This window comes from Gasterosteus aculeatus, chromosome 2, assembly GCF_964276395.1.
Source record: "Gasterosteus aculeatus chromosome 2, fGasAcu3.hap1.1, whole genome shotgun sequence".
Classification (NCBI taxonomy): Eukaryota; Metazoa; Chordata; class Actinopteri; order Perciformes; family Gasterosteidae; genus Gasterosteus; species Gasterosteus aculeatus.
The window spans coordinates 12,996,687-13,009,570 of record NC_135689.1 but is presented as its reverse complement, the minus strand read 5'-3'; the positions used below and the strand labels follow the sequence as shown (position 1 = coordinate 13,009,570).

At 43.8% G+C, this 12,884-nt stretch overlaps 1 protein-coding gene across 2 annotated transcripts in view; it reads right to left on the bottom strand.

Annotated features, from left to right (window-relative positions):
* The window catches only part of cntn3a.1 (contactin 3a, tandem duplicate 1), a 57,659-nt gene extending 45,062 nt beyond the window's left edge, over positions 1-12,597 (bottom strand). For both annotated transcript variants that reach the window (XM_040192705.2, XM_040192707.2), the window contains exons 1-2: positions 12,082-12,597; positions 5,396-5,539 (exon numbers count right to left, since the gene is read on the bottom strand). In XM_040192705.2, the coding sequence (XP_040048639.1) occupies positions 5,396-5,450 (55 nt within the window). In that variant the 5' untranslated portion in view covers positions 5,451-5,539; positions 12,082-12,597. The remainder of the gene's footprint in view (positions 1-5,395; positions 5,540-12,081) is intronic.
* Between the last annotated feature and the right edge of the window lie 287 nt (positions 12,598-12,884).

Here is a 12,884-nt window from a genome sequence, read left to right as displayed (position 1 = left end):
GCAGGTACCCAAGTCTCAGGTGCAACGGCAGCACAAGTTTATCGTCAGGACTCAAAATAAGTCTGTGAGAGGGTGTTTGACAAGGGACTCGGTACGCTGATTGTTCCTCTCCACAAGGATAAACCTCACAAAGTTACACGGAATGAAAGGCCAACTAATTATAATCTATGTTAGATGAAGCGTGTCCCTTGAAGCAGCTTTTCAGAGAAGATTGATTACCAGAAGACACCTCTTCCATACTCCAACACAAATCTTATGAACATTAGATGGATTGCTGTGCGCTATTACATTGATAAATGAATCCAGTTATTGAGTCACAAACATTTGCATTTTGCATCATTTTTTTTAACATGCTTGAATTCAGCTGGGAGCCTCCAAACATGATCTATCCTTTTAGTTACTAGTTAGCCCTTTAGGTCGCATCAATTCAAAGTCAAAACCCCTTTTTCTTTTCTTAAGGGTTGGTGATGAAGTATATAGATTAACGCGTTCATTTTGAGTAGAGTGCAGATTCCCCATGTGTCCATGGGCACGGAGTAGCGGCTGGGCGTTGTAGAAGCACTCAGCTCCCACTACTGGTCATGGGTCTAAGGCCATGACCAAAGGCAGTCAATGGCATTATAAAAGGTGATCTGAGAAAGCGACGGTCTGCACAACAACTCGAGGTCTGTGAGCGTGCAGCCATAACTGGCCATTCAAAATATTACGCAGCTTGCCGCAGAATAACCGAGGACAGACACAAAGGGTTGCATGCAACACCCAAAGGCATAACCTCTCCCCGGGCTGTAATACAAATGTGATCAACATGGATATTTGGTTGCATCCTAAACTCCCGGTTACGGCTGCACTGGACTGACCCGATGTTCGGTAGCACCATGGCAACGGTTAGCCTGTAATAATGGTGACTAAATATGAGAATAACGAGGAGGGATTGAGCTCCGGCAGCTGTGCCTCCAGGGGCTCAGCTCAAACTGATGCAAACTCTCTGAAACTCTTTTGTTGCGCTTCATAAGAGGCCACACAAGATGCAGTAGTAAAAAGACGACTCGTTTTACTAGCCTGCTTTCTGGTAGTCAAACACAGAGGTGTTACACACAACACCGGGCTGAGATATACAGGTCTGGGACGTTGAGGCGCGTTTCCCTTTTCACAGGAGGATCTCATTTTGGTGCCACGTTAGTTGGCTTTGCCACCGTAGGTGCCTGCTGGAAAGAAATCTGGTAAACGCCTATTGATCAAGCGAATCCAGAAATGATGTTTAGAGCAGAATATACAAAACAGATGGCCGATCCAACAGGAAAAAAAGCCCTATTAGAGAGGAATACTGATCAAGAACGCTTACAGGAAGTTGACTGCACGATACCGCAAGACAGAGATGGAAGTCATAAGGAAAGGGTCTTTAAACAAAAGTGGGCCGCCCACACGCGTATCTATCACCTGCAGCCAGACGCAGGCGTGTTTTGAAGGCTCTTCAGACAACACAAGACTCAGCATCGAAGCATAAGTGCGAGGCAGAGGGAGCTGTTTAGGAGGCTGAAATAAAAACTAATCTCAAATTCAATAGTAGCTGACAGCAAATGAATTCCTCCAGCTTACCTCAGCATGAATAAACAGGCACACGGGGAGTCGGCTGTGGGGGAGGTAAAGGGGCCGTTTGTGAGGTCCCAAATCCATTCGTTTCAGCTCAGGGTTTTATGCATCAAATAAAAAAAAAAGCCAATCTTGCTTTTTAAAGCATCTTTCCCCTCTCTGTCCAGGCCGATAAGGTGCACCTTAAAGGTCTCTCATTCAGTCAAATGTTACTCCGGAGCAAAAGCTGCGTCAGGGTTGTTTTGCGCAAAGTATGGATTTCATAACGCCGCTTCGAATATACGTGAAATATTTGTGGAATTTGTTTTTTCGTTCTTCTTCGCACTTGAACTACAGCAAAATGTAAAACCGTATGCAATGAAGCCCTTAATAATTAAACATTTTATCAGTAAAATCTGTAAAAAATGGAACATTTCTATTGGAGATGGAAACGTTTGTGTGAGAAGATATATTAAAACAAAAGAAATAGCAACGAGAATAGAGCCCAACGAAAAGTTGTACGCCATTCTTCACTGCTGTGACTATCAGCAATAGGGTGTTGTACTGTACTGCAGACTTTTGTAAATTAAATCAATTACATTTTCAGCGACACAGTTTGTGAGGAGAGAAATGCGGCCAAACAATTCCCAAACAATATCCTACTGTGTCACCTCATTCTGGAGCTAATCAAAGCCAGCGCATCTGAAATTCAATAACACCCTCGTATCAAAGGTATTCAATGCCTGAATGTCTACATAAACCCAGAAACATATTGCTTCTTAATGCCATTTGTCATCTAATTTCAGAAATAATAATAATAATGCAACTGTTTCCTCCTTGCGATTGGTTAGAAGGTTATTTGCCACTCACCTACTGCTATGGTCTGCACTAATGGAAACATTCATCATGCTTTGAAACTGCATGTTTTCAACCGTAGTAACTTACGAAATGCTTCATTTGACCTTTAGTGGTTCCTTTTTTGAAAATGCTGTTGGAATTTTCAATTAATATGACAATTATTCTCCAAATTTATCAAATGTATAAAATGTTGGAAAATAGTGAAAAATGTCCATCAAGGTTTCTCGAAGGCTTTAAGTGTATTGTTTTGTCAGTCTAAAGCCTGAACCTATTCAGTTTTGATATCATGTAAAATAGAGAAAAGGAGTAAAAAAAAACATTTTGGCATTTCAATTTAGTTTAACAATAAATCAAAAGTAGTTGCCACTTTCTGTCAATCAACTGATCCATTAATCGACTAATCGTTTCCGCACAGTAAATATTTTTTATCCAATAAAACATGAATCTCATCACAATATTCTCCATAATATCTATAATTAAGCTGCCTGAGTGAGTGAGCAAGTGATTAGGGTGGTGCTGAAACTAAATGTTTAATACTTTCAAATCTCACAACAACAGAATAATTACTGGGTGGCCTGTTGCTGCATACATCTAAGATAATACAGGTAAAATGTTCACAATGATTCTGACTTGCCTCTACAGACAATAATAAGGTCGTATGCCGGTAAAGACAGCTCACAGCACTGCCTCAGGCTATTGGGATGTATCGAACACTGTTTATATGCACAATGCAGATGAATTATTATGGATCTATGTATAATTAACAGGCTACACGAACACATGTGGGATGTTTCTTCAACCCTAGATGAAGCAAAAGCACAGCCGACTATGGGAGGAAGATCCACTGGGGAATATTCCACATCTCTGCTGCTACAGAACTTCAAAGACGCAATAAAAGTCAATATTTTAAACTCCAGTCGTCTGAGATGCACACAGAAAGAAAGTAAGAGTAGTTCCAGGAGATTCCAATGCTGGCCAGAACCAGCCCTATTTTTAAAAAAACAGCAGGGTGGTAAAAGTCAAGTCTTGTGGGTATTTATTTAGGGTGACAATCGGGCTGTGTCATTTTAAAGGATAGGTTCACCCTCATGGAAGTCATTCCTAAAAATGTACTTGCACAACCATAAGAATAAACCTCCCTGCTGATGTAATCGTCCTCATGTTCACACTGGCTAAACTGTCTGCAAAAATGTCACCCTTTCAACGCAGAAAGCTTAATAGCAGCGGTTTTCATATGTATTTTTATTTATTTATATATTTTTAAATATTGCAGAATATTGAAAACGTAACAGGAATCCCATCTCCGCCCCGGCACAGTAACCTGAGTGACTTCCTAAGAGTTAAAGGGTGCTTGGTTATTCTGACGAAACCGCTTCTGTCAGATGGAGACTGTTGACCCGGTCCTGCTAGTGGCCTTCTGTGTGACGGTTGGCTTCATGTCTGGTTGCGTGTGTGTGTGTGTGTGTGTGTGTGTGTGGTGGAGGGGGCAAACATCATCCAGCTGCACATCAACGCCTTTTCTTTTCTGCCTCGCTCTCTCTCTCTCTCTCTCTCCCTTTTTCACCCACACATTTACACAAACACACAAACCAGAGCACGCCCCGCCCCCCCGTCCAGACCCCCTCCGGGAGCAGTGGGGGTGGGGGCTGGTTAACTTAAGATGAACTCGCAGCGGGATTGACTTCCTCTTGGCCCCATTGCTATCCCACCAACTACAAGCACCCATCTTACTTCCTCACACAGACCCTCTTTCCCCGGCGATGCAGGTCGGAATACTAACACGCTTGTCAAGAACATAGAGGCTTTGGAGGTCTACCGTTATATTGCGGCATACTTGTCTTGCCGGCAGAGCATATGTAATGTAACCCCCTTACTGAATATTAATGCTAAGTTACTCTCTTATACCGACTGTGAGCGTGGAGCGCGAGGCACGAGGGCTGTGCAACACATTACTTTGCAGGAACCAGTTAACCTCCGCTCCTTTTGTTAAGCGCTAATTTCCATAAATAAATAGGGTTTCTGCTCCGCATGGTTTCGAGAGTACGTTCTGCAGCCGGGATTAATGGTACTAAACGCACACTTCAATCGTGTCCTTGAAGCTGTGTGTCAGAGTTAACTCCGTCAGGTGAATGGTGGGATTTTCTCTCATGTTGACGACGTTCTCTTGTCTGCGCATTCAACAGGAAGAGCCCACGCTGGACGTACTCGCAAAGCGAGGCGCAGTTTACCTGAAGAAAGGCTCGTTAGACGTCCACTGATGTGCATTGGATTTTGTGATAAGTGGTGCTAATTACCCGGTTTGGTGAATTTAGGTGCCGACGTGCTGCTGTGCGTTTGAATAGAGACACACTTGCACAAAAGCATATTTGGCGGTTTCAAGTACACACACACACACACCGATATGCAAGCACACTAATTATTTTGAGTCCTGGCTACTAGGAGGGGCTGATGATTTGCAGCAAGGAAACATGAAAGATTATTCCTTTCTCGAGACGCGACAAAGCCCGTGTCAGACTCTTGACTGTCTACAACTGACAACTGCCGTTTGACCCCGAATCTTTTGTAAGGGAGGGAAATTAGGTCTCTCATTAAAAGCAAGATCGATGACAAGATTTCTGCACCACTGCCGGTGCAATCTCAATTAGAGTTACAATTGAGGGTCTCTTTGAAAGGAATGACTACACATTCAACTGCTAGATACCTGGCTTAATCTTCTTCCAACAGGATGCACTGCCGCTGAAAAGAAAACTAGAGACAGCTGCGAGGCAGAATTGAAGGAATGCTAATTCGCTGCTTTGAGCTGACAACAGGGTGAACCTTTCTTGCCATTTGTAGAATAGGAGGAACGTTTTGGCCGCACTTAAACCTTTTCCATTTTTAGTGGTGTATCATTTAAGCGCCGTCTATACGTAACAATTAATAACCCCGACGCTAATAACATAGAGAAGTGCACGTTTGGGAGGCTTACCTGCCAAACACTCCACCCATGACAGCAGAAGTATAAGTTTCCATAGCAACTCCATTTTAATAGTCTCAGGTCAATACAGGCTCACATCAGATCACAGGTGTGGAGAATCCTGGCTTCGTCTTTTCCAGCACGTTCACCGTTCTTCTGTTGAATGACAAGAAACGCAGGGAGAAGCCATTAGACACAGTGGTCGTGAACAGCAATTTTCCACGTTTGCTACTTGAATTATATAAAACACAGGGAGAAAAAAAAAAGAAAAAGGAGAAAAGGTTTTGTTTCCGGACGTCTTTGCGAACACCCTTTAGGTCGGGGGGATTTTCAACTGCGGGTACAATCCGCATTTGTGAGAATAATTAAGCAGCCGCTCTGTCTCCCGCAAACATAAAATGATTTGTCCAAGCAAAGCACTTACAAACACACTTCCGCAGCGGCGCTTACTTAAGTGTGCTTAACGTTGCATAATGGGGATCATGTCTGCAAGAGAAACATAAAGGGATCGCTTGTACTTAAACCTGCTGAGAAAAAAAGAAAGAAAAGAAAAGCAGGCTGGTTGTCAGACACTTCCCAGGCTTGTAATAAAGCACTGTCCTGGCTCCTCGAATCCATCTGAGCTGGAGGGATTATGTGTTTCTGACATGAAGAGATGACTGTAGGCCGGGCAAACCCATTTTCTGTCCCCCGGGAAACTCACACAATTGATTTTCTCAAGGACTAAAGTGTAATTCATCCCTGCTGAGACTGAAATGATGCCCCCGAAAAAAAAAAGTTTTGAAATGATAATGAGACGGACTGCTCCCGATAAACACTGATGTATTTATTTGTCTCAATACCCGGAGGCCCCAGACATGTTGATAGCTGTGATCCCTTCTTGGTAAAGCAGCTGATACTTTACTGACAGGCTGGTCGTGGAGTGAGACGGGATGAAGAGAGGAAATTAGCCATCGTCTTTGCTCAAGGGGACTCTGGTACGTTTAACAGACTGACGGTTTCCTCTGAATACGCACCACAGCACGCGGAAATTAAAGAGAAATAAGAAATGACTAACATACAGTATAGTCTATCAAATAAGAGACAACTGAGAGATTACACCTTCATAGTCTTCCAGTTATCTTTACGCCACTAAAAAGGTATGACAGCATACTGACGCTTATGTGAATACATCAACGGCGTTCCTGGCTCTTCTCTGCCTGCTGCTTTGCACTTAACATTGGAAGGAAACACCTTTCCTCAATAAATCTCATCGTGGAGACCTCTGTTACCAACTTATCCGTCAGTTGTTAGGATGCAAATGTCTTGATTAAACACTTAAATAATAAATAACAGTGTAGCTTCAAATCCCTTCTCGTGCGCCTGGATATTTTTGGAGGGCTCCTCCTTTCAGGAAATGATTTTGAGGGATGAGCTGAATAAATTACTATGCAAAATGACTAACAGAAAAAGAAGAAAAAAAAAGGTGAGTCTGGAGATTCGGGGAAGGTTTATATTGCAGACTCACATGTTATTCAAAGGTAGGGCTGATGTTTGACTCATTCCCATAACTCTAAATTAGACAACTTTTAATTTGACCAAAGCAAGCGCTGCAGATTGCTGCTGCTCTAATTGTACACATGCTGCTTCATATTTTCCAAAACTGTGAAGTAATTGTTTTGTCGTAAGCTTGTGAAGCGTGCTTTCAGCGGGACGCCTCAGTGTTGCTTGGCGGTCTAGAAATTATCTGAGGGCACTCTGATTTTAAGTAAAAATCCTTTGTTGACACATGGAGAAACCTACTTAATTCCACATCAGCAACACTGACGTTCCAGAGCCGGTTTGTACGTGATTGTTCCCGTCGGTCAACGCCAATGTCTGACGAACACAAGCGGACTCCCCCAGGACATGTGAGCCACTGAGACACGTCCTTTCTTAAAAGCAGGTATCCGTTGGCCTGGACGAGCCAGCTCTTGATCTCTATTACTCAGAAAACAACGCCTGGGACGACGGGTTGGTACGAGGATACTTCACCCAAAGAAACGGCGCACTAGTTGGCCGGGGGAGGGCCCACGCGGCCGTATTTAGACCTTCTCTTCAGTACAAATGAATTACCACCACTTTGGCCGTAAGTGTTAGTGACAAGGCCAGTGACTTTACTTTCATCCCAAATTGATTCCCTCGTTTGTTTGCTGTATGAGATGCGAGTTAATGACCGAGACGGCGTTCAAACTTTGCCTTTCAAGATCCACTCTCTTTCATGTGGGGAAAAGTCTGCATTTGAAAAAAATGTAAAATATGATCAAGGCTGGAATGACAGTTCTTGCCTAAACATTTCCTGTCCCGATTTGCACAAATTCAGCGGCATTGAAATGTGACACCGCATTGAGGAATGCAGCCTCTCATTGTACAAAATGCATCACAATGCAATAAATGGACTTTCTTTCGGTGCAATGATTTAACCAGAGCTCGCTGCGCGACGGGCATCCTGCATACAGCATTATCCCTGTCAAGTATCTCCAACCTATCAGACTGACATTTCAGCTCAATTACTTCCATAAACTTGTAAACGTCTGGAGGAAATATGAATGTTACTCAAAAGCAGGCCAGCGCACTGGTGATTAGCGTGGGGAGATCAAAACATTTAAGGTAGAAGCAAGTCACAAAGACGAGCCGATGCATCACTTACAGATCACAGATTTCATCTCCGACTTTATGATCAGTGGGTGAAATTTCACACAAATATCATTACATAATAATGACCAAATGTCACGTTGTCATAATAACCAACATCCCTGCTAGTCCTGTACGAAGACATCAATATTACAGCACTATTTTTATGTGATGATGAATTAATAATGAAGTTATTCATCAAGGGGTCAAAATTCCATGCATTCTGTAATTTAAGTTTAAGATAAGATGCGATAATTCTTTCATTAGTCCCCCAGAGGGGAAACTCACACGGTCTACAGCAGCTCGGTTGAACTGCATGTCACCATTTTCAGAGATTTCAAAATCAAACATATATTGATTGGTCCTGCTTCATTCTGTGTGTTAACTGAACTTCATCTAAATGACATCGAATCAATGTCACGTATTTGAAACAGCACAGAGCTTGAATATCGAAAACGATTTGACTTTTCAGGAAAACGCCACTTGAGTGAAACGAATCTCCTGTGAATTTCAGTGTTGTCACGGTGACACCTCCCGTCCCTTTTGTTCTCTGGATAAGTGGTTGATTGTAGCTCAGTCAGCCGGACAAGCTGACAGTGATGTCAGCTGATTCGACCACCCTCACTATACCTGATCTCTTCGCTGCCATCAATTTTTCAGAGCTCAAAAATGTATCATTAGAGGAGTACTCGAGGTCCCTTTGGTTGAAGATTCGAGGTAAAAACTCCAACGCTAAAATACATGAGCCCCGCACACACTCACACCCACCCACCCGAGCTCTGAATCATGAATGAGACCAGACTCTCACACTCTGCAGGAACGAGACAAGACCAGGAAAAACAGCATACAATGCTGCATCTTTAACCACCTGAGCTGTGACTTCACTTGATCTGCAGGCACCAGCTCGATCAGTGTGTTCCTGCATGCGAGGCTCCACTCGCGTCCCTGCAGTCATTTAAAATGTATTTCTTGCTGGAGCTCAAGTTGAGACTCGTAGTGGTAGAGAACGTGAAATTCCTCCCTAATCCTGGACACTTTCTTCATTCACTGCACACGAGACTCAAATATTTCATTAAGCAGCCCTTAGGAGTGGTGCTGATAATAGTATTGAGTCCTAATCAAATAATTGCATTTTTTGGTTACAATTACTATCAAAATATTGAACCAAATACAACAACAACTGAAATGGGCATATTCTATTATTTTTGACAAGTGTGTGAGAGTGTGAGTGACCAAGTCTATACTGCTTTTCTTCATCAAACTGATTTGGACTTTGTGTCCACAGTATATCTGTTGAACCAAAAGCAGCTTCCTGCTGAATATTAACAAGAACTACCAGATAGTGGTTTCAAAGGCTTACTTATTCTTGTGCTCAATGTAAATATTGAACTCGCAAAACTCTGCAAAAAAACCCTAAAATTCCTTCTGCCAGCAGCTCTAATCAAGTAAACCGATGAGCTCAAAGCTTTCTCGAGGCTCGCATGCACGCCAAACCCACGCAGATCTAGCACGCCACGGGAAATCCAGTCGGCGCCAAGGCGTTCCCCTCGCCAAGATCTACCTCAAATAGTGACACAAGACAAAGAGACTAATGGAGCTTTGATCTAAGCACACGAGCCGCAGGCACGACACAACACGTGCCAGCTACTCCGCTTTCTCCGGACCACACCGGGAGGGGGGGCTCCGTCATCCCGCCCTCCCCGGCTGAGCACGGGGGAGGGGAGAGGTTCTCTCCCCGCCTGCACACGTGCGCCACGCCCAAGTTTTAGTAATATGATGACCACGGTGTGATTTGTCACCTCTTTAAAGAACTGTGCACCTTGCTTCCGTTTCTGAGCATCCCTCATTCAAGTTGTGGTTAAACCTCAAGCGATGCACTCATTGTAAATACTCTAACATCTGTGGTAGATGTAATTGACCTGATGAATCACTTTGACTTTTTAATAAACTCAATATGACTGGAGTGGCCTGGATTTAAATCACTCTGATCAGGCACCTGCAGCAAACATATGGTGTATAAATCGCCTTACAATTGATGTTAGCTCTGACTGAAAGCGGTTGACAATTCCAGTACACCTGCATTTGCTAAGGTACTCATGAAGAATCCCATTAGGATTCAAGAGCCGTGCAAGTGAATAGTTGCTGCACAGGTTGACGAATCCTCCTTTGGTATGAGAAGCTTTTGTAATCCCATTACCAAGAACAATCTGAGAGGAACCAGATAACTTCTTACTTCATTCTTGCTGATAACAATGGAAGCACATAAAAACTGTGGCCCAATTCCAAACAATAGTACATTTGGTAATTTTTTAGCCGCTCCAACGCAATAAGTTAATTTCTTTTCTTTTCTAGTGAAAAAAGCAAAATACTACCTGGTGTGCATTTTAATAAAAATGAGAAATGTATATATCTGCTATCGATTAAGAGTGAAAACTTCCCAAGTAACAAGCACCAATGTTTTCTAAGTTTCCTCTCTTCTAATTTGATGTTGTCGGTTCTTTCCCTGGAACCTTTAATGTCCATTAACACCAAATTGGAAAATTGAGAGTTTGTCTTTTGTGTTCTGTCACTTCCAAATACCAGTAAACATAACCTTACTGGAGCAGCAACAAATATACACATTTTGTCAGGAGACACAATCGTTTTTTCTGGGATTTGCATATTTCTCTTCCAGCAGAAATCAATGTTTGTTGATGGTTTTATTTTAAGCGAATACGTAAACAATGGCTTCAGATTTGTGTTGCTGCTGTATAGAATTACTTTAAAGAGGCCCGAAAAATGCTGGAAAATAGTCAGAACCTGCTTTCCCCCATCAGAATGCACATCCTTTTTTCCCGGATCAACCCTTCGTCAGCCTGCGTGTTATTTGTCTGCTTTGTATGCAGAACCGGCTCCGCACTATGAACTCCACGTTCCACCTTCCTCCTCTTTCCGAGCCGGTGACATCATTGGAAACGTGTCCAGCCATAAGCACACTTCCCCCGAGGAGACCCGTAGTAGATGTACTATTCCAACCGCTCGCGTATTAAAAGAGTGACTACACTCCAAAGCGGTGTTGCTTAAGGGAATTGAACCGCAGCTTTGGGTAGAAGCGGTTTGCAGGGCACATCCAGCCGGCATTATGTCAATGCGACACTTTGCTGATCAATCAAAGTGATGCAGACTGTAAACATTTTGGAACAGGGGGGAGGAACTTGTCAGAAGGACCCCTACCCCCCCTCCTGAGACACCTCTAATTTGCTTAATAGCAGAATCATAATGTGCGAGGCGGCTCCCTCTCAAACATACGGACACTTGATTGCGTGAGGAGTCCCTTTCGCTCAGAGTCCCACGCTGAAGGTCTTCAGACAATCTGAACGGCAATCAGGCTCGTAGCCGGATGCAATCAAAGAAAGCAGAAGATGATGAGGGTGGACCGAGTCCAATCCTCTGTGGGTCGCCCGACAGCAAACGAGTACTGCCAGAGTTTTTAAGCTGAGAAGAAAGAATGGGCTGATTTGTGTGTTCTGCCAAAAAGAAATGCACGGTGTGAAGGATGGTCCTTGCAATTAGAGGACACAGGAAATGTTATCTCTAATGAGCTGTGTGCAAATTATACAACTCAATTGGGAATCTGTGAGTCTTCTAATTGGCAGTTGGGCACATAGTATATGACCTAACATGCAATTTCACAGTCAATAGTGGGCAGCACACAAATTATACAGCATGTCCAGGATGTGTGAAGTAAAATTAAAATAATTAGCATAGTCTGGAGAAACCCAGGACACAACCGCCGGTATGTCGATTTGTCTCAGTGAATTTAGAATTTAAATACTATGTTTAAAAAATAGTATTAGTATTAGTAATAGTATTGCTTGTTTATCTTCGATGCCAGAAGTGGAAGTTTCTGGTGAACTGGGGGGGTTCAGAGCAGCCCGATAATTGGACGCATCGAAAATGCGCAGCGCAAACAGGCAAATAGTACTTTCCCAATAAAAAACACACACACACACACACACACAGACACACACACACACACACACACACAAATAGTTGCAGTTATTCACCTGAGTGTGCCACGTTCCGTGCGGTGTTGTCTGCTGTTCGGCCCGGCGCGGACATCCATGTTACAGCGGCTCCCGGCATCGAGTCGAGGGGCGACAGAGAACTTCGTCCCTCTCTCAAAGTGCGGATATTGCGCTCTCGAAGAAAATTGGACCCCAAAACTCTCCTCTACCAGCCCGTTCGCCCCCCGCGGAGGAGAGCTCTCCCCCCCTCCTCAAGCACCGGCGTCCTCTCTCTCTCTCTCTCGCTCTCTCTCTCTTTTTTCAACACCTCCCGCGGTGTTCTTTTAGCGTCCCGGGTAATTGCAGCTCGCTCCTCGGCTCTTCATCCACGTCTGAACGCCGCTGAGCCGCGCGCATCCCGACACGAACGTCCGCGGTGCGAAGGGTTGTTATTTCTTTTACATTACCGAGTGTGAGTCCATTTTTTTTAGGGGGTCGGTTGAGTGGAACACGGTCCAGTTGACGGCGGAGTTCAGTTCTGCGCGTCGGGCTGGTTCGCGGAGACTGCGTTTGGCTGCGCGGAGGCAGGAGCGCGTGGAGGGGAGGGGGGCGCGCGCGCGTGGGGCATCACGGGCGGGTAATCAGGGCGCCGGGTACTGCGGGTTGACAGCACGACACGCAGGCTAATGGATCTAACTGGATCTTACATAGTCTTTGTTGTTGTTGGTGTTGTTTTTTCCAAAAGATGACAAAATATAAGGATTCAATATATTTATTTTCCTTCCATTATTCTCAGAATTTTACTTGAAGTATCAAAAACAATGTTTTCAAAATGCTGCAAGTAAAAGCCCCACACTGAAAAT